Below are 22159 nucleotides of genomic sequence, written 5' to 3'. Positions count from 1 at the left end.
ATGACGAGTGTCACTACAGTGAATGTGTTTTAATTTAATGTGCAGCTGATTGACTCTAACCAAGAACAAATCATCTGCCCCCGAAACCCAAACTAACAAGGCCCCAGGCAGGGATTTTACATTTAATATAGCTGAATTAAACACAAAGTTTACCGTTTTAAAACCTTCAATACTGTAATTTAAAGCATGAGGTGGTTTCTTCATGAATTCAATGAGCATATTCTGCAAAAAAACTAAATCCACCAATAGGAACCACAGGAAACAGAACAACAAACAGGGTTAAAGAGTTAAACACAACAGGCTTTATTATATATCACAGGGTTAAAAGAAATCTCACTGTCACTTTGCTCCACTATCGTGCAGCCCTATATCTCCATATGTTGGTATGACTCCTATCTGAGGTGGGAGGAGTCTACCTAAAGACGCTTGGTGGATGTGTGAGGTCAAAGAGCTGAGGAGTGATTACTCACCAATGTCCTGAGCAATCTGGACCGCTTCATCTGCAGTCTGACAAAGAGAGACACCAACACTAAGCCACGCCCCTCATCTGTGCAGTGCATCATTCCAAACATTAAGGATTTATTATGGGATCTCCCAGCTTTTTTATTTCTTTACAAAACAGGCACTGATAGTTTTATAAATCTCTAAAGACAAGCTGTGCCTGCACTATGCTTCCATTAACTAACATTATTATTCATACAGGAGGAGCCTCGTTTTTAACAGTTGCTTATGTAATAAACATGGCCTGAAACATGTGACACTTTACCAGAAACTTGGTGATTTATAATAATAAAGTAGTGTGAGAATGTGTGCACGGTACGTGAACTCTGACACTGGTGCACCAATGTTTTGGAGACGTGAGAAACGCTCATTTCCTCTAAAGCATCTGTGTGTGTCATGCTCATTAAAACGTGTGTGACTGTGTGTACCTTGACGACTCCATCAAACCCAGGTATAGTGTTGACCTTTGCAGCTTTGGCAATCAGTTTGCTCTCAATCTTATCCCCCATAGCCTGGATAGCATGTGTGTCTGGACCAATGAACGTCACTCCCTCAGCATTCTGGACACAATATGATCCAAAGACCATCCACATCTTCAACAATAATAGAACAAAGAGCTGCAGTTCCAACAGGTCCAGGGACTTCCTAATCAGAACAGACTAGAGTTACAGTATGTGCAGAGCAGAGCGACTGGTATGGGGTGGAGGTTGGGCTCAATTGTAGTTGTAATTGCTTAATTGATATCAATTACAATTTTCATACAATTATATTTGTAACTGTAATCGAAAAAATGATGTTGCTGTTGTAATCCTAATTTAATTGTAATTACTTTTTGCAAAAGCCCCGCCCCTCATATTTGTTTTTGCGATGTCCGTCATGTTCCTGCGTTGGTCTCGTCTGTAATGGCTGGGAGAAATCTACCGGTGCGTGTTACTGACTCTTTTTGAAGCAGTACCTGCGCAATATCCTCCAGATCCAGGTAAACGGGGTTACAGTCTGCTGTGGAGGGACATATTCAATATATTAAAATAAACAACGAAGGGGACCAGTCATGGTCCTGCACTGCTGGGTAACTTTTCTTATGTTATACTGTTTGTATCCTCCTTAAGCTATAAGAGTATTGCCACAGCTAATGGGGATCTTAATATAACAAACCGTTACATTAGCTAGCTAGCTGAACCTACAGCTGACGCAAGGCTAATAAAGGTGAGCAGACACTGTACGATTTTTTCAATCATACTCAGCTCCAGCTCAAACTGTGCGACTCAATGTCTGAATGTGTGCAGTTCACAATTCATGTTCTCACACTGTACGAACTGACACTCTGACTCAATCTGACTGCTCAAACTGTACGTCTATACACAACACGTCGGGGTCTTTATTTCGGAAATGCAACATACAAATTAGAAGAAAAACAACTCTAAAGCCTCGCCATTAAAAGAGAAGATGAAGAAGAACCTGGAAGTGGAGAGACACTCGCGAATCTCAGCAAAAAGAGCTTTAAAAAAGAAAAGACGGTGATGTGATGGACCAGGAGCTGGCTGGGCATTATGGTCCGTCAATGTTACAGCGGTAAAACAGCGGCCCTACGTCGTTCTACAGCGGCCCTACGGCGTTCTACAGCGGCCCTACGGCGTTCTACAGCGGCCCTACGGCGTTCTACAGCGGCCCTACGGCGTTCTACAGCGGCTCTACGGAATTCTACGGCGTCATAAAGCGGCTCTACGGTGTCCTACAGTGGTCCTACGGCGTTCACACATGGGCATTGTGAGAGTTTGAGGAAAGCAGTTCCTGGCACTGCTTCAACAGTGATACCCTCATGAGGAGCAACCAGGATTTCAAACATGTTTGATTTCCTTATGACCATACCAATTGCTGATCTGGAGCTGGTCGTGGTGTTAATCGCTCCTACTGACCCCATGTATACTACACGATGCACGACACATAACTTAGCCAACACTTGGCCCTATCCCAAAAACAGACACATGAATAAAAAATCGGCTCAAATTCGGCCAAAAATCGCACAGTGTATGCCTGCCTTAAGATAGCAGCTATTAACGCTGCTAAGTGGTAACAAAGCCTGTTAATATAGATTGGGAGACTTGTATGATAATAATATAGTATTATGACAGTTGTTAATAACTGTATACCCCAGTAGTCCCCACCCCTTTCACTAGGTACGTTAATGTATAGTTAAGGCATCAAGGCACTGTAATATGTTATTTAATCAAAATCAAATCAAGCACACACACACACACACACACACACACACACACACACACACACACACACACACACACACACACACACACACACACACACACACAGTTCTATATTCTACTGTAGATATTGCTCCAGTTGTGTTTTCAGCTTTGAGAAGAAAAAGAACACAACTCCCCCAGTCAAACTCTTGGGGTACCTGGTATCAGACTTGCACAGGCCATGATCACACCGCTTCACCATTGTGCCTGCTCTGAGCATGTTGGACCCTGTTTACAAAGTAATAGTTGCTCGGACGTTGATTGGACAATGACTGTTCAATCAATCAATCGATCAACTGAGCCCAACCCTGGCATGAGGTGAAGGTTTTCATTGGGTGACATCCTTCAGGTGTCCTTTGTTCAACACACTATCAAACACATCTTTAGTATTCTAAGCATGAACACAAATCTAAACAAGTTTAATAACCTTTATCACATGAATAATAACCTTATATCAGGACAGTTACTCACCAGTCTCTTTGCAAACTCTTTATTTTCAGAGAGGAATCCATACCCAGGATGAACCTTTAGAGAACACACACACACACACACACACACACTTAGAACCAACACCCCACCCACACAGGTGGAGGTGATGAGTGGTGGAACACCTACGGCCTGAGCTCCCGTTGTTCGGATAGCGTTCATGATGGCGTCCATGTTCAGGTAGCTCTTATTGGTGGGGGCGGGGCCAACGCAGATGGCTTCATCAGCCATCTTTACATGAACCTAAAAGTGCACAGAAACATGAAAAATACAAACATTATTCTCTCCATCATCAGTTTACTTCCCTAACCCCGCCCACAACAGAAACAATAAGGATAATATTATTTATTTTAGTGTCACAGGAACAAAGATGATGTTCTGTCAGAATCATGTTTTTTGATTTTCCTAGTGTTTTAACATGATTCAACCCCACATTTTAGCTGATAAATTATTGAATTTTAAATTTCACAACCATTGCTTGGGTTTTAAACTATTATTTCTTATCACATTCTCAGTCCAGAACAAACAGTTATTTTTAACGAGCTCCACAGGGAACTGTTATATTACTGTTTTTATTTATTTTATATACCTCTGATTTTAGACATAGGAGAATGTCTTTCCTCACCCAGAATGATCTGATGACACTGCCCTGGTTGGTTTTATTCATCACGGCAATGAGTCATTAATAAATTTGTCAGATGGTGTGACGACAACTTTTTAGAACTAAATGTAAAAAAGACAAAATAAGTAATCACTGATTTCATGACAAAGACAGAGGAAGTTCAGTCCTACAAGTATCTCCGTGTTCACATTGACCACAAACTCAACACAGCTGGTGTTTTAGGAAAGCTCAGTCTAGGCTGAGATCCTTTGATATTAGCATTAGCCTTAATGTCTTTTATCGGGGGATCCTAGCCAGTGTCTTGTTTCATGCTGTTCTTTGATTGGGGGGGGGGGAGGGGGGGCATCAATGTAAACTCAGGATTAACATGACTACCTGTTTACATTGAGCTGTTGACTCTATTATAAAAACTCTCTTTACACGACTATTTATTTAGTCAAATCAAACCTGGCATTACAATGAAACATTTCCTGAAAGAAATATAATTTTTACAGAATGAACAGCTACAAAATATATGTCGAACCAGTAAATATATTAAAAATAAAAAGAAAGTAAAATGATATAACTAAAAAGAAAGTCTAAACAGAAACCAATACAAACAGTTAAAGTTTGTTTGGTTTGGTCAATGTTGTTATTTTTTAAAGTTCATTATGTCATTCATGTAAACAGAACAGTGGGTGGGTCTTTATGAATCTCTATACAAGATCTGTCACTTTTTGAAAATGGTAACTCGTACAACACCACTAGTAACCAGCAGTCATTGCTGGTACCAAGGATGAGACAGCGCGTCATTGGTGGAACTCCTCCCCCTCCCATTCAGATCAGAATGTACCAGACGTTCAGGCACTGAGGGGTTAAATATGAACACATACTCACAGCACTGGAGTCGACATCACTGTGAACAGCCACAGTCTTGATGCCCATCTTCTTACACGTTTTGATCACCTGAACGACAAACAGGAAAGAACATTTATCTTCTATACCTGTTTATCTTTAAAGGTTCCTGAGTCTGTGCTCAGTACTCACTATAACATCTCTATCTATGTTTGAAATCTACGTCAATCCTTTATTTGGCGCAGGAAGTGATAAGATTGAATTTTAATTATGGGTCAACCCTCTGGATTGGACAGTTATTATAATAATATTTAATATTGAGAGCAATAATTAATGAATTACAATAAAGCCAATAATGTTTGTGTGATTAAAGATCTGATTTTAAAAAAAAAACATTTTAAATTCATTTCATTATATATAATTATTATATAATAATTATTATATCATTAAACGAGTTCTGAGTTGCATTGAACGCAGCATGAAAACAGAGACTTCCTGGTGAGCATGTGGGCGGGGCTTAAGAGTCGTGGGGTGCAAGCAGCTGATTGGCTTGGGCTGGTTATTGGATGATTGCAGGTGTGTGGTCAGGTCATGTGGTCGTTTATCAATAAAAGAGTTCATCTTACCCGGCAAGCGATCTCTCCTCTGTTGGCAATAAGGATCTTATCAAAGGTCTGAGAGAGAGAGAGAGAGAGAGAGAGAGAGAGAGAGAGAGAGAGAGAGAGAGAGACAGAGAGAGAGAGAGAGAGAGAGATAGATAGACAGAGAGAGAGAGAGAGAGAGATAGATAGATAGAGAGAGAGAGAGATAGAGAGAGAGAGAGACAGAAAGAGCGACAGAGAGAGAGAGATAGATAGAGAGAGACAGAGAGAGAGAGAGAGACAGAGAGAGAGACAGACAGAGAGAGAGATAGACAGAGAGAGAGATAGATAGAGAGAGAGATAGAGATAAATAGAGAGAGAGAGACAAACATCAGCATCAATAATACACACACCTGCAGCAGAATAGAGCTCAGATAGAGATCTAAGCAGAACATTGTGGTTAAACTCAAACCTCTCAACAACAACAACATCAACTCTTTTGAAATGAACGAGAACAGAGTGAGTTAATGCGTACGTTACCTTCTCATGAGGCTGACAGACGGTGGAGTACTGGGTCTTACTGTGGACTGAACATCTGGATGGAGGAGCAGCATACTGTAACACACAGGATTACATCCATGTTTAACCTAGAGTCTGGCTCAGTTAATCCAGGATCTAGCTGGAACGTATGTGTAACAACTGTAACATGGTTGACCACTTTTACCTTTTAATTAAATTGTGATTTAAAGTTTTATAGAAATTTCTTGTCAATTACAATTACAAAGTTAATTATCCGAACTCAATTACAATTGAATTTCAACTACAACAGTAAAAAATGATTATTGTACAATAATGATTATAATGACAAAATAATTGTAATTCACTATTAATTACACAATTCTATTTATAATAGACCCCAACACTGACTTTAACCCTTTACTATGACAATGTTTACATTATTCTCTCTGCTCAGTAACAGATGATGTCACATCCTGTTGGTGTCAGCAGTAATTTCCATTGGCTGTTTAATCAGAGTGACTCACTGAGAATAGTTATTGATCCTGCTGTGGAACCAGGTTTAGACCTTTGTGTGGGAATATAATCCTCTTATATTACAAAAGATTAAAAAATACTGATAAAAGGAGGAATTTTAATCATCTCAAACTATATTTATATAGTATATTTAATGTACAAAGCAACACAATGTGCTTCACAGCCAAAAACAACAATCCTATCTATTTTGGCGATATACAAAATTACAACATCCCCTATATTTCTACTTTATATCTGATTTTCTATTAAAATACTGGTTGTATGAGTCACTAGATGATCACTCACTGAGTGCACCCTAACCCAGACCTTAATCTAAACAAGCTTAACGCTCAACAGAACTCACTCACATGTGCTGTCCCTGAGAGGAGAAACAGACTAAAGCTAGGGTGAACATATTTAGATCTTTAATAAAGACGACACTTGGGCCGACTTCTTCATACTCACGTTTTCTTGAATGTAACTTTTAATGGCAAACTACAATATAGTAGATAAATAGTTGTTATTGTCTATAAGGTTTAAATATTACTTTATAACAAAGACTTAAAAACAATCTGAATTCAGTTTATTGAACATTATAACAATGTGTCCTTGAAACATCTCATATAAACCTTCTTTAAATGTCTCAAAAAATGAAAAATTTAACTATAACAACAAAAAACATCATTAAATATATATATATGACCTTAACTTCCTATATGATGAGTTCATCTGAACCCCAGGAGGGTTTTCCCGCTGACATTTTATAATTAAATCCACAATATTTGGTCTCTTTCAGTAACTTTCAAACTTTGTCAAAATAAAGCAGCATCTTTAATAAAAAAAACATCTATAAATAATAATGATGGAATGAATGAGTAATAACTCACATTTTAAGTGAATGAAACAACATTTAGTGCCTCCTAAATAGATTTATTTCTAGTCATTAATCATTTCTGGTCATCTTCTTGTATTTTCAGTTCATGTTCTAATTAAGATCATTTCTACCATCATTTAGTCTCATTTTGTTGTTGTTTGTCTCTTCTTTTTATTATTCAGTATATTTGTCTCTTTTGTGTGTGTTTTCTTGGTGGTTGTTTCGTGAGTTGCTGGTAATATTTAGTGTGATTATGAATATTATATTATATTTTTCATGTTTTTATTTGTTAATTTTCTCTCTCTCTCTTTCAAGTACCCCCTGTAGTGCCATCGTGTAATTTTGTGTACATGTGTACACGTACCCCCATTTGCGAAAGAATGTTTAAATTAACGTATTCCCGAGATGCATTCAGGGTCCCTGGGATGGTCAGATGGTCGGGACAGCACGTAAAAAGAGGACATGTCCTGGTAAATCATATGGTCATTGGCCACCCTACTAAAGTGGAACATATTGATCAGCTATTTGTTAATAAATGTGTCTCAGAAAATCTAACACAGAATTGTCTTTCTGGGAAGACTCTATCGAGGTAAAAATATGCAGATTTATATCGTATATCAACATTTTGAGAAAACATCGAAATATGAGTTTTGGTCCATATCGCCCAGGGTTAGTGTGTGTGTAACTACGTGTTGATGTTTGCCAGAGATCTTTACCTTTCACCTGCCGCTAACATTCACACAGCCCGGTTAAAACCGCCCCCGGTCCCGTCAGGACTCCGGTAAAGACCGTAAGCTGGAGCAGGACTCTGCACGGTGGTCAGAGGTCGGTAAACTCACCTTTACAGCGAACAGCAGCCTGTTCAGAGATGGAGAGACACTGTGCGCCGCCATGATGCCGAACAATGACAAACCAGAGGCTGTGACGTCATGACGCTGGATTAGAGCTGAGCGTAGCTGCTGATTGGACGAGAGAGGGAGGCGTAAACTACACGCAGAGGACGTTTACGTCATTACGGTTCGTGAGAAAATTTACTCGGGGCAAATTATTATTAATGCTATTATTATCATCATTATTGTTGTTATTCTCCTTATTATTATATTATTGTTACAATCATTTTATTATCATAATTATTGTGATGCCGGTGAATCTAGCGTTCATGTTTGTTCTGTGTTGCCATGTTGAGAGTTAGTTGATGTTTGTGTGACAGCACTGTGTGTGATTGTCCTGCTGCTCTAAAAACAGCAATTACGGCTCATCCACATTACATTATTATTATCATCATTATTAGTGTTATCATACTACATGATAATATCCTAATAAAGATGTATTAATACACCCTGGGTGTATTACTGAACCTATCCAGCTATGTTAGTGGATAATTGGCAGCACAAAGTCAACTTTTAAATTTAAAGTATGTAATAAAGTGTAAAAACACGGACACAGCAATATACAGTATATATATATTATAGTGCTATTTTTATCCTCTTATGAAGCTGACAGAAGCAGTGAATAATGATGAGTCATACTGATTCATTGGATTTAAAATTATACTTTAAAAAATGGGGTCAAAATTCAACCATTGTTGTATTAGTTACATTTGTATTATTTGACATTATACCAGCTCACAGTATTTGTACTTGAGTAGGATATATTAATACACATATGATGGAACAGATGCTGCTACAAAGTGTTTCAACCAATATTAAAAGTCTTCATCTTTTTAAAAGAGTCATTTCTGAGGAGTGTATTACGTTTAAAGTTTACAATTAACATTTATTATTGAACTCCTCCTCTTCTGACCTTTATAGCCTGATGCATGGACACTAATCACATGACCATATGAACCATTTGGAGACAACAAATCAAAGTCACGTCCCTTATTATGTAATAAAATAAATCAATAATAGTCCTGCAATAGGAAAACATTTTATTACCTGTAGGTTTAAGAAGGGACGTTAGCAAAGTTTTTACACAGAATGAATTCATACGTGTTCCAACACAGTGCCAAACCAAGAGTTCTGAATACTGTAATAAAGTCAGTGAGGTGGGGTATTGGTAACCATGTGACCACTGTTAGCTCCGCCCTGTTTTAGCTGCCAATGGTGGCCATCCACAGAGTAGCTCCTCTCTATCATCAGGTCCACACACACACACACACACACACACACACGTGAAGTCAGAGGTTTACACACAAAACAAAACATGTCTATAACAAAGGCAGCTTTACATACATGTTGTTAGTATGTGTTAGTAATGCTAATGCATCTGAAATATGCTCAGGTCATGTGACACATTTGGTAAAATCTCTTCAACATGGTTTTGCTTCAGACACTTTGTTTGTTCGTGCAACACATTTTCTCACAAACGTTTGGTAAACCATCTTAATGTTGAAATACTGTGACCTTTATTGACTCCGCCCTCATGATACTGTGACCTTCACTGACTCCGCCCTCATGCTTTGTGAGTTGGTTAGTGCTCGTACACATTTCAACACATTCTGCTCTCATTTTATTCCTAAATAACTCAGTTTGGCCAAAAAGGAACACTTTAGAGTTTAGCTCTGTATTCTAATGCCAGGGTTGGGCTCAATTCCATTTTTTGAATTACAATTACATCTCCAATTATCCATGTTCAATTACAACTCAAATAAAATTACCAGCATTTGTCCAAATTAAAATTGTTATTTTTTCCCATGAATGTCAATTACAATTAATCCCAATTACTGATCCTCTAATAAATAACCTTATTAAACATAACCTTCCTCTTGTGTTAGCTTTCTGTTAGCATCTCTAATGCTAACAGGTCAGTTTGACCCATGTCTATAATCATCTGTAAAATACACATTATTTATCATCTAATTAGTTTCTCATCTATTGATTACCTTGTTAGGATTCCTAATCAATGAATATATTGGTATTAATATTTATGGTGTGTAACTTTTCCAATTACAATTCAAATTATGTCAAAATTGAATTTAATTATCAATTACACAATTAAAATGCTAATTGACTCCCAACCCTGTCTAATAATAATGTTTATTCAGTCTTTCTTCTATCGTTGTAAATGACTTTTAAAATAACTTTATTTTATATTATGGCTTTTTATAATCACAGAAAACACGTGTCTTAGGTTAATGTTAATAACAGATGATCAATAACTGTACGTGTTGTAACTTCTATGACTTTATTAGGTCTGATAAACACAATGAATTATAGATTAATGTTGGGGTCACCTGTTGATGTAATAAAGTTCAACTTAAACCTAACTTTAGCTCAACAGAGTGATTAATGTGTGGACAAGAACAAGTGGTAAAATAACATCCTGTCATTAATCAAATAGACTTTGGATCAGTCCATGTTCCGTCTGACATGTACCATCAGGAACCATCCCATCCTGTGGAGCACCATGCTAGCTCAGAGCTAACCAATTAGCTTCAAGTAATCCTGACTAAGGCCCTGTACTACCAACATGGATTAAACCTTTGTGTTCTAGTGATTTACGCTCAACGCTAACCTGGTCCACAGCAGGTTTTGTTAAGAGACCAGAAATGATGAAAGCTCCGCCCCCTGACCAATCAGTTCTCTTAGATAATGACGAGGAGAGAAAGAATATTTATGGGTATATCAAATCCTTTAATTCATCCTATAGGAACAATATAGATGTTTATCTGATAGACTGACCTACATTAGTCAGCTGATGGAGTGATTCATTCATTCATATACTGTACATGCTAATGGTGACAATAGCTGTGTTTCCATTAGTCGAGGAAAGTCTAAAGTAGGGGCTAAATTATTTTCATTAACTAAACGTTTATGTTCCAGTGCATAAAATGAAATATGCCAATAACATCACTGTGCAAAATTAAGACTTAAAGTACTTTTAAATTGAGGAACACTTTTCTTTTTTATGTTTTATGACATAAAATTATGAAACATCTAATTGTCTAAAAGACATTTAGTGCAATATAAATTCAACAAAATGGGACACAACAAACCCCGCCTATACACGATCAAAACACCACATTTTCCTGCCATTAAAAATCCTTAAAAACTCGGGAAAAATAATGTAATTATTATTAATATTAATAATAAATCAGTTTTATATAAAGCTTTTCAATGAAAACTCAGACGCTTAACAGGAAGTTTTCGATTTTTTTCTTATAAATCACTGTACTGTATTACTTAATTTTTTATAATTTTTTAAAAATCAAATATGGGCCAAAACTAATTGATTGCTGCCCAACTTTGGCCTGTGGGCCCCAAATGAGACGACCATGATCTAAATAGTTTAATAAAGGCTGGTGATGGAAAAACACAAATATCACTAAAAAGTGTTTATTCTTCCAAGAGGAGGTTTTTCACATTAAATGTATGATTAAAGATCAATGAAAACACTTTTTACCTGGTCACATGACCACTTCTCTCTGAGTATACATAGTGCAGTACGTGTAGACATTAGAGTTACCAGGCTCCGCCCCCAAAACAACCTTGAATGGAAACACCTTCAGACACACATTAGACTTTGATTTAGAGGTAAATTAAGGAAACACAGCTAGTGTGAACCTTCCATGGTAACCATAACCCATCCACCACACTAGTAACGCTGCGTACTGTAATGTCACCATCCAGGGTTGAGGTCAATTACATTTTTAAATTACAATTATGTCTTCAATTACCCATGTTCAATTACAACTCAATTATGATTACAGTGAACAGCATTTTTTCCAATTACAATTATTATTTTCCCTCTTACAATTACGTGCTCAATTACCTAAGTTCAAATACAATTAATCCCAATTACTGATCCTTTAACAAATAACCCTTATTAAACATAACATTCCTCTTGTGTTAGCTTTCTGTTAGCATCTCTAATGCTAACAGGTCAGTTAGACCTATGTCTATAATCAGCTGTAAAATACACTAATAAATATTATCTATCATCTAATTAGTTTCTCATCTATTGATTACCTTGTTAGGATGATGAATATAATGATATTAATATTTATAGTGTGGACGTCTGAGCCTGTTTTATGTCGCTATATCTATAGATTTATATTTATTTTAAATGTAAAAATGATTCCAAAGAGAAGTGACAAGGAAACTTTATCTGAAACATATTTTAATAATTATTAACTACATACAGTATGTGTGAGACATAGAACTGTAACATGGTTCACCAGGTTTGAGTTTAATTACATTGTAATTGACAGGTTTTATAGAATTTCCATGACAATTACAATTACATAGTGAATTACCTGAACTCAATTATGATTACAACAGTAACAGATGTTTTCAATTATGATTACAATTACATCATAATTGTAATTAATTATCAATTACAGGATTAGAATTAGAATTGACCTCAACCCTGGCGTGCGACCAAGCGTCACAATCTCGTTCCATTTTTCATGCTGCGTTGCTAACGTGTGGGTGCTCTGTCACCAGTATAAATCACTGGTAATGGTAACGTGTCTGTGTAACATCAGGTGTTAGCATTAGCTGCAACATGCTAGCAGAGATATCCCAGGTTTATCCAGCTTGGTAGAACAGGACCAATGAGTCCAGTAGCTTTTCTAAATGCTAACGCTAAATTAGCTACAGGCCAGAGAACATTCACACACTCTGTAACGGAAATGTAACATTTTTAAAAATGTTAGAAGGCACAGTCAATAGAAACGTTAACACTCAGACAATGATAAAAATATGATGTTTTTACACAACTTAATAAAACAGGGATGTTAAACTCATTTAGTTCAGGGGCCAAATATGGAGCCGTTTGAAAAAGAACTCATTTCATGGAATAATTTGAGGAAAATTTTCCAGATTTTGGAAAAATTGAGAGTTCTTTCAACAATTTGAAAATAAAAACATCTGCTGTCGTGATATAAAAAGTGGAAAACTGAGCTCTGTAAATATTGTGGATTTTAATTGAATTTTTGTATTTTGTAGGAGATGAGATATCGAACACAGATTCAGTTTCATGTTTTTCTATCATTTTTACTTTCTCAAGCGGGCCAAATTTGATGCTCTAAAGAGCTGGATTTGGCCCCCGGGCCACGAGTTTGACACGTCATAAACAATCCATTTGGGGTCAAACTCAATAATTTCTGTAGCAGGACATAAACACAATATATTCTAAAAAAAACAAGGACTTTTTTCTTCCTCTGGCTCACACAACAGAACAAAAGTGGAAGTTTACCTGATGAACCTGTGCCGCCCACTGGCTGGAAGCAGCCAATCAGAGACCGGCTTTAGAGGCGTTTCCTAAACTCTGTAAACGTGTGACTTCAGATGAAGGTGTAATAATCTCTGAGCAGAGCAGGGGATCAGCTGCACCTAGAATATAATCTGTCCTGCCTCCGTGCATCCTCCGCCCTACGTGACGTACTCGTCTTCATCGCTAGGTTCTGATTTGATGTGAGCTGGGTCCAGGAGGGGGTGTGGTTCTGTAGTCCTGGTGCAGACGTACCACTCCTTAATGTTAGACAGCTGAGGTAAGGCGGGGTTGACGGAGCGCTGGCTCCTGCGAGGGGCCCTGCAGCTGGGCTCCTTCTTTAACCCTGACAGTGACAGGTCCAGAGGCATGGCTGCTGGGGAGGAGCTCCTCAGCAGGAACTTAGTGTCCTCCTGATTGGCCGAGCTCAGGTCCAGGTCCAGGTCCAGCTGCTGGTTGGCCAGATGTGGGAAGTAGAGGTTAGCGTTGGCCAGGTGTGGCTGGAGCAGGGCCTGGTGGGGGAGGGGGAGGGAGTGGTAGAGGTCCTGGTGCTCAGAGGTAGGAGAGGACTTCACGTGGACCTTCATGTGTTTCCTCAGAGAGCTGGGGTGGGTGTAGGACTTGGTGCAGCCCAGGGCTTTACAGTCGTAGGGTTTGGACGCCGTGTGGACCTGGGAGTGCTTCTTACGGTCGCTGCTGTTGGCAAAACGTCTCTCACAGAACTCACACTGGAATGGTTTCTCCCCTGGAACACACACACACACACACACCCACACACACATTAGCACAGATCTACTCATCGTCCTCTAAACCTGATGATCTTACACAGCAACACAACACTAACAAAATACACACTAGGGCTGCACAATTATTTTTCATCAATTTTGTAAACGTGATTATATTTACAATTATTTATCATGTTAGGTTTTATTACACTACTTTTAAACAAACAATATGTGTACAATTTACAGTGCAAAATTACGCTTTAAAAAATAATTATAATTTAAAAAAATAACCCAAGAATTTAAAAGACTAAAGGTTAAGGGTTCTATTCTTCCGTCTGGATTGAAGTGTTTTTTTACGCTCCTCTCTCCTGATCCTATTTCTCCGGTCCAGGTTCCTGACACGCCCACTGGGCGTAAATCAACCAAAAGCGCGTAGTCTGTGAATGAAGGCCATCTGAAGCAAAGGAGGCGGGGCCATGATGTCATTTTTTTTGGGCTGTCTAGAAATCACGGAACATAGAGTTTTCCCAACGTTCGTAAAAGTTATTGAAATCTGTGAAAATGATAAATCTCACTTTTAATTTGAAAATCCTTTGTTGATAAACAAGGTAACAGGTTGATTTGATCAGATTATTGATCAGATTACTGCAGTGTGTGAGGATTGGACACATTCTTCTGAGTCACAGTTAAAATCTCTCCTTTTCCCTCATATTAATGACAGATTAACGTTTGTTTGTGTGGAAAGCCTGATTTTATTAACTTATTCCATTCAGAAATAATAATAATAATCATCAATACGGTACCTGTTCTAATAATAAATAATCCCACAGAGCTTTAATCCAGAAGAGACTGAGATAATACACAATATTAAATATAAATAGTTTAAATCCTTATGGAGCTCAGTCTGAACTGAAGCTGATTTAAATGTGTGGGAACAGTTTCTGGTCCAACCTCTGCATATGACAGTTTCACTTATTATTTACTCTGTCGTGGATCAAACTCAGGTGATCACAGCTGATCAGCTCCACGATGCAACGACTACGTCTCTGCAGGACAAAGAGTGGACGATAAAATATAATATTTAGTCCCGTCTAGAACTGGTAAATGTGAACATATTGAACCCTGTGACGGTGTAACAGTGTCGCTTTGGATAGATTCTCTTCTGTAATATTATGAGTGGGTGTGGCTTAAATTGTAAATAGGTCCATATTTCTACTGCAGTATAATGTTTCACCTTATGGGGGCGCTGCACTTATTCCAGGTTCAGAAAAACGTAAGAGGAAAAGAACTTAAGCAGACGGGAGAATGCACATAGGCCAGATTTGAATGGAAACGCCCACATTTCAGGGAGGCTCCGCCCAGAGTGGAACTAGGATGGAGGTGCACAGCAAATGACTTCAGAACAGGGGGAGATTAGCACGCAGCCAGAAACAGCACCGCTGCACGGCTTTTCTAACTTACGTGCATGGGAGAATAGAGCGTTAACTGAATAAATATTTCAGACGATCAAGTTTATTTAATTGTGAGAACCAAAATCGTGATCACGATTAAAATTTGATTAATTGTGCAGCCCAACTACAAACGTAGGGCTCTATTCTCCCATCTGGACTGAAGAGTCCAGTTACGCACTTCTCTGCTGCTCGTATTCTCCATCCAGGTTCCTGACACGCCCACCACGCGTAAGTAGAGCAAAACTGTGTAGACTGTGAATGAAGGCGGGGCTGAAGCAAAGGAGGCGGTGATGTCATTTTTTTTGGGCTGTCTAGAAATCACGGAACATGGAGTTTTACCAACGCTTGTAAATATCATTGAAATCTGTGAAAATGATAAAGTTCACCTTTAATTTGAAAAGCCTTCATTGATAAACAATGTAACAGGTTGATTTGATCAGATTATTGATCAGATCATTGATCAGATTATTATAGTGTGACTGAGTCACAGTTAAAATCTCTCTCCATCATCATCATAATCACTGTAAAGCGTGACAGAGTTAGATGATGTAGTTATGATGAAATAACGCGTCCACATATCGTCCTGCTTTAATACAGAGGGATGTTTACAGTGAAACAGAACTATTAACTTCTATAATACACAGTTTTAAATATAAATAGTTTAAAGTGACCTGAGCTGAGCCTCATTAAAATATGTGTGGGAACAGTTTATGTTCCATCCTCATCTGCATATGACAGCATGTTTCACTCTGTAGTGGATCAAACTGTGACTTTACGTTGGACATAAAATAGTTGAATCACTGTGACCAACGTGGACAGAAGTCTGTGTCTGTCACAGTTTTAATTAATCACGCAGCAGCAGCTGTGATCACTCAGCTGCTGCTGCACGACGCACGAGTCTCTGTGGCTTCAAATGTAACTAAGTCCATATTTCTAGTGCAATATCATGTTTCACCTTATGGGGGCGCTGCACTTATTCCAGGATTAGAAGAACGTAAGACGAAAAGGATTTACACACACCGGAGAATGTGCGTAAAGCCAGATTTGAATGGGAACGCCCACATTTCAGGGAGGCTCCACCCACAGTGTATAACTGTGATGAAGGCGTGCAGTGACTGACTTAAGTACAGGAGGAGAATAGCATACAGCCAGAAACAGCACCACTGTGTGGTTTTTTGGACTTACACGTACGAGAGAATAGAGTCCTTAATGAGTATATAGCAGAGGTGTCAAACTCATTTTAGTTCAGATTAAAATTTTTTTGCAGGAAAGTGAGTAATTTCAACATTATTTTTCCTAGTTTACATTTCTACGTATACATCAAATACTAAATACATAAGAACATATGATCCATAAAACTCACGTAAACACATTTCATTCACACATTTACAGAGACCCTCCATTGGTCTACTGACTAAACTTCCTGTTAACTTCAAAACAAGTGCCCTCGCAATGCATCATGGGAGGTTGACCATGGCCGTGTTGATGAAGTCATCCTAACATACTACTCATACTAACGTACTACTCATACTAACGTACTACTCATGCTAACGTACTACTCATGCTAACGTACTACTTATACTAAAGTACTACCCATGCTAACGTACTACTTATACTAACGTACTACTTATACTAAAGTACTACCCATGCTAACGTACTACTTATACTAACGTACTACTTATACTAAAGTACTACCCATGCTAACGTACTACTCATGCTAATGTACTAATACTAATGTACTACACACACTAAGTGTGACGTCTAAATGAGTATGTAGTGCGTTCACATTAGATAGTATGAACAGATTGAGTATGTGAGAAATACCAGGTTGTATACTTTATGGAGACATCTTTTTAAGTATGTACAGTTGGCACACTAGTCATACTCAACTATCCCATGATGCATTGGGAGCTGGGTAAAATGGTCCCTTCAAGATAAAAATCAAAATAAATGCATTTTTTCTTGTGAGTTAGTTTTTTTTAACTATTTTGTAAATAGGACATTTGTTTTGATGTTAACAGGAAGTTTTGTCAGTAGCACAATGAAAATGTGTGAAACACTTAGTGTGTGTAGTACGTTAGTATGAGTAGTACGAGTAGTGCGGGTAGTACATCAGTATCAGTAGTACGTTAGTATTAGTACGTTAGTATTAGTAGTACATCAGGATCAGTAGTGCGTTAGTATTAGTACGTTAGTATCAGTAGTGCGTTAGTATTAGTACGTTAGTATCAGTAGTGCGTTAGTATTAGTACGTTAGTATCAGTAGTGCGTTAGTATTAGTACGTTAGTATCAGTAGTGCGTTAGTATTAGTACGTTAGTATCAGTAGTACGTTAGTATTAGTACGTTAGTATCAGTAGTGCGTTAGTATTAGTACGTTAGTATCAGTAGTGCGTTAGTATTAGTACGTTAGTATCAGTAGTGCGTTAGTATTAGTACGTTAGTATCAGTAGTGCGTTAGTATTAGTACGTTAGTATCAGTAGTGCGTTAGTATTAGTACGTTAGTATCAGTAGTACGTTAGTATTAGTAGTACATCAGTATCAGTAGTGCGTTAGTATTAGTACGTTAGTATCAGTAGTACGTTAGTATTAGTACGTTAGTATTAATAGTGCGTTAGTATTAGTACGTTAGTATCAGTAGTACGTTAGTATTAGTACGTTAGTATTAGTAGTGCGTTAGTATTAGTACGTTAGTATCAGTAGTACGTTAGTATTAGTAGTACATCAGGATCAGTAGTGCGTTAGTATTAGTACGTTAGTATCAGTAGTACGTTAGTATTAGTAGTACATCAGTATCAGTAGTGCGTTAGTATTAGTACGTTAGTATCAGTAGTACGTTAGTATTAGTACGTTAGTATTAGTAGTGCGTTAGTATTAGTACGTTAGTATCAGTAGTGCGTTAGTATTAGTACGTTAGTATCAGTAGTACGTTAGTATTAGTAGTACATCAGGATCAGTAGTGCGTTAGTATTAGTAGTACATCAGGATCAGTAGTGCGTTAGTATTAGTAGTACATCAGGATCAGTAGTGCGTTAGTATTAGTACGTTAGTATCAGTAGTACGTTAGTATTAGTACGTTAGTATCAGTAGTGCGTTAGTATTAGTACGTTAGTATCAGTAGTACGTTAGTATTAGTAGTACATCAGGATCAGTAGTACGTTAGTATTAGTAGTACATCAGGATCAGTAGTGCGTTAGTATTAGTACGTTAGTATCAGTAGTACGTTAGTATTAGTAGTACATCAGTATCAGTAGTGCGTTAGTATTAGTACGTTAGTATCAGTAGTACGTTAGTATTAGTACGTTAGTATTAGTAGTGCGTTAGTATTAGTACGTTAGTATCAGTAGTGCGTTAGTATTAGTACGTTAGTATCAGTAGTACGTTAGTATTAGTACGTTAGTATCAGTAGTGCGTTAGTATTAGTACGTTAGTATCAGTAGTGCGTTAGTATTAGTACGTTAGTATCAGTAGTGCGTTAGTATTAGTACGTTAGTATCAGTAGTGCGTTAGTATTAGTACGTTAGTATCAGTAGTACGTTAGTATTAGTACGTTAGTATCAGTAGTGCGTTAGTATTAGTACGTTAGTATCAGTAGTGCGTTAGTATTAGTACGTTAGTATCAGTAGTGCGTTAGTATTAGTACGTTAGTATCAGTAGTGCGTTAGTATTAGTACGTTAGTATCAGTAGTGCGTTAGTATTAGTACGTTAGTATCAGTAGTGCGTTAGTATTAGTACGTTAGTATCAGTAGTACGTTAGTATTAGTACGTTAGTATCAGTAGTGCGTTAGTATTAGTACGTTAGTATCAGTAGTGCGTTAGTATTAGTACGTTAGTATCAGTAGTGCGTTAGTATTAGTACGTTAGTATCAGTAGTGCGTTAGTATTAGTACGTTAGTATCAGTAGTGCGTTAGTGTGACATTTACAACACAGCCCATGATCATCTCCAGCAGCTTTAAATACTTATCAACTTATCAATTGTCAGTAAATGCTTTAGAAAGTGTTTGTTATAAGTTATGAACCATTTGATAAGAATTAATAACAATAATAGTTTGTGACACTGAGACAGTATTATTCACGTATACTATTTGTTTAGTAAACACTAACACTGGTTGTGTTAGTACCAGTGTCGTGCTTTCCTTCCACACCTTAGAAACAAGGTCAATGTTATTTTACTGGAGTGTTTAAATGATCCCTAAGGATGAAGTGGTTTGTTTGTGAATCAGTAGTAAACAGATCATAGTTTAATGTTAGTGTAGCGTTGATGAAGCATTATGGTAAATATTACATGGATGTTAGTTTACATGCATGAACACACTCCTGGTTAGGATCACACATGCACGCCTGTCCTGTGTGTGTGTGTGTGTGTCACCTCACATGACTCGTGGCCTGCTGAGGAGAAGCAGCAGGAGCTCTCACACATGCACCCGCACACACACATGCATGCGCACACACACAGTGAAGTGGGCCTATGTAAACATGGAGGGGACCCCTGGTTTTTGTTATGACACGGTGACACTGCACGTGCACGCGCCACTCAGTCAAACACCCTACCCGTGTGCGTGCGTGTGTGGATCTTGAGGTTCTCGGAGCGCGCGAACATCTTGCCGCAGTTGGGGAATGCGCACGTGAAGGGCTTCTCCCCGGTGTGCACGCGGATATGGTTGATGAGTTTGTATTTGGCTTTGAACGCCTTGCCTCCGCGCGCGCACGCGTCCCACATGCAGACGTGACTGAGGCTCTCGAGTCCCGCCGCTACGTGCTCGCTGGTGACGTGGTCCACCAGCTCGTGCATGGAGCTGAAAGTTAGCCTGCAGACGGTGGGTGTGCGGGGGCTGAACTCCGTCCATCTGCACTCCAGCTCCGCTTTGAGGGCCGGGCCTTTGGAGAAATCCAGCAGCAGGCCGTCCATCCCGCCCGGTACCGGCCCCGGGTCCCCGCTGACGGCTCCCCGCTGGGCCGGAGAGGCGATGCTCGCTGCCCGGGAGTTGTTGTTCCCCAGCGGGAAGACGAGGCCATTGTGCCTGGTCACCACCGCCACCGCCGCCCGCTTCATGCCCCGCTGCCTCCCCGGGGTGTCCGCTCACAGCTAGCCGCCGTCCCGCTGCCTGTGCTGGGCTGTGTGAAGGCGGCCCCCCGCTGCTCGGAGTCAGACCCTCACAGCCGGAGCCTCCATGCTTTTATTGAGAGGGAATGGAGACCCTACACCATCCGGATGTTTCCTTCCTCTTCTCTTCTCTTCTTCTCTCACTTCCTTTTCTTCCTCACAGCACGAGCACCTTTGTATTCCTGTGTAGATCCGTGCGTGAGAGCAGGACCACCACAACACTGCGCCTTCTGTGCCCCCAACAAGCCCCTCCCACTACGAATACTCAATTAACAATTAGAAAAAACACTTTTATTGTTAACGTTTGAATAGTAAATTTTATTGATTCATCATAATAATACAGAAGATGATTGAGGACAATTTTGATGGAGAATTTTTTTTTGATCAAGATTAAAGTTGAAATTTCGAAAATGAACTCTAAATACAATATGGTGATTAAAGTCGTAGGTTTACTAATAAAGTCAAATCTACAGAAGCTGACTAGGGCCAATCCGACTTTATTTCCATCAAAATTGTCCCTGAAGAGAAGTAGGAACACGTTTGACAAAGAAAATAATTTTGAGTGTCAATAAAGTAGAAATGTCGAGATTAAAGTTGAAATTTTGAGAATAAAGTTAAAATATTAATGTCAACATTAAAGTAAAAAAACAAACAAAAACGAAACAAGCCCCTCCCACTACAACTACTAAATTAATAATTAGAAAAAATACTTTATTGTCCCACGTCAAGTTAATGTTTGAATAGTTAGAGATTATTGATTATTTATTATGGTAAGGAAGAAGATAAGAGCCAATTTTGATAGAGAAAATAATTTTGGGCAAATCAAGAATCAAGTCAAAATGTCAAGAATGAAGTTGAAATTTCTAGAATAAAGTTAAAATATAATGTTGAGATTAAAATCAAAAACACACGATTAAAGTTGAAATTTTCGAAAATAAACTCTAAATACAATATGGTGATAAAAGTCGTAGGTTTGCTAATAAAGTCAAATCTACAGAAGCTGACCAGGACCAATTTGACTTTATTTTCAATATTTTGACTTTATTTTTAATATTTTAACTTTATTCTTGATTTGCCCAAAATTATTACCTCCATCAAAATTGTCCCTAATCTGTGGAAGAGGATTACGGACAATTTTGATGGAGAAAATAATTTTGAGCATCAAGGATAAAGTCGAAATGTCGAAATTAACTCATTCAGTGCCAGCCATTTTTACATTTTCTACCCCCTCAGTGCCAACCGTTTTTGAGCATTTTGACTGATTTTTAAAGACCCACAGAATATTTTCTACTATGACTATCTGAAATCTAACACCAGATTCTGAAAGATTGAAGCCTCTACTTTTATTTTAAAAAAAAAGTTTCTGGCTCGTTTCGTTTTTTTGTAATCAGCCGTTAAATAGAGCAAGTTTTACACAAATCTTCGGTTTCAGAGCAAAAAGTTGAGAAAAAAGCCTTTTTCTAAAAAAAA

At 38.3% G+C, this 22159-nt stretch overlaps 2 protein-coding genes across 4 annotated transcripts in view; both read right to left on the bottom strand.

Moving 5' to 3' along the window:
- pcca (propionyl-CoA carboxylase subunit alpha) overlaps nucleotides 1-8117 on the bottom strand; it is a 29251-nt gene extending 21134 nt beyond the window's left edge. The window contains exons 1-8 of one of the 2 annotated variants that reach the window (XM_028469259.1): nucleotides 8031-8117; nucleotides 5826-5900; nucleotides 5331-5378; nucleotides 4747-4815; nucleotides 3378-3491; nucleotides 3234-3287; nucleotides 930-1061; nucleotides 471-507 (exon numbers count right to left, since the gene is read on the bottom strand). In XM_028469259.1, coding sequence (XP_028325060.1) covers nucleotides 471-507; nucleotides 930-1061; nucleotides 3234-3287; nucleotides 3378-3491; nucleotides 4747-4815; nucleotides 5331-5378; nucleotides 5826-5900; nucleotides 8031-8084 — 583 coding nt within the window. In that variant the 5' untranslated portion in view covers nucleotides 8085-8117. Of the gene's footprint in view, nucleotides 1-470; nucleotides 508-929; nucleotides 1062-2920; nucleotides 3071-3233; nucleotides 3288-3377; nucleotides 3492-4746; nucleotides 4816-5330; nucleotides 5379-5825; nucleotides 5901-8030 lie in introns of those variants that run through there. The other variant, XM_028469260.1, reaches the window with a different exon arrangement.
- A 990-nt stretch (nucleotides 8118-9107) lies between these two features.
- On the bottom strand, nucleotides 9108-20933 carry LOC114477148 (zinc finger protein ZIC 5-like). 2 transcript variants are annotated; one of them, XR_003675672.1, is made up of 3 exons: nucleotides 20137-20933; nucleotides 13393-14152; nucleotides 9108-9322 (listed from the first exon to the last, which is right to left on the bottom strand). XR_003675672.1 is itself a non-coding variant. In XM_028469274.1 (2 exons), exons 1-2 carry the CDS (start codon nucleotides 20636-20638, stop codon nucleotides 13569-13571), a joined length of 1086 nt encoding a protein of 361 aa, XP_028325075.1. In that variant the 5' UTR covers nucleotides 20639-20933; the 3' UTR covers nucleotides 12466-13568. The 2 variants fall into 2 exon arrangements, 1 of the variants encoding a protein (XP_028325075.1); XM_028469274.1 differs by lacking the exon at nucleotides 9108-9322 and having other exon boundaries at nucleotides 12466-14152.
- Nucleotides 20934-22159: the final 1226 nt, after the last annotated feature.

The sequence above is a fragment of the Gouania willdenowi genome, chromosome 15, assembly GCF_900634775.1.
Source record: "Gouania willdenowi chromosome 15, fGouWil2.1, whole genome shotgun sequence".
In the NCBI taxonomy this organism is placed as follows: Eukaryota; Metazoa; Chordata; class Actinopteri; order Blenniiformes; family Gobiesocidae; genus Gouania; species Gouania willdenowi.
Note: the sequence above shows the minus strand (reverse complement) of the source record. Positions and strands in the feature narration are given on the sequence as shown.

Coding starts and splice junctions, on each gene's coding strand:
- LOC114477148 (XM_028469274.1), bottom strand. CDS start 20,638: ATGAAGCGGGCGGCGGTGGCGGTGGTGACCAGGCACAATGGCCTCGTC. Junction 14,153..20,136: donor CCACACACGCACGCACACGG/GTAGGGTGTTTG, acceptor TGTGTGTTCCAG/GGGAGAAACCATTCCAGTGT.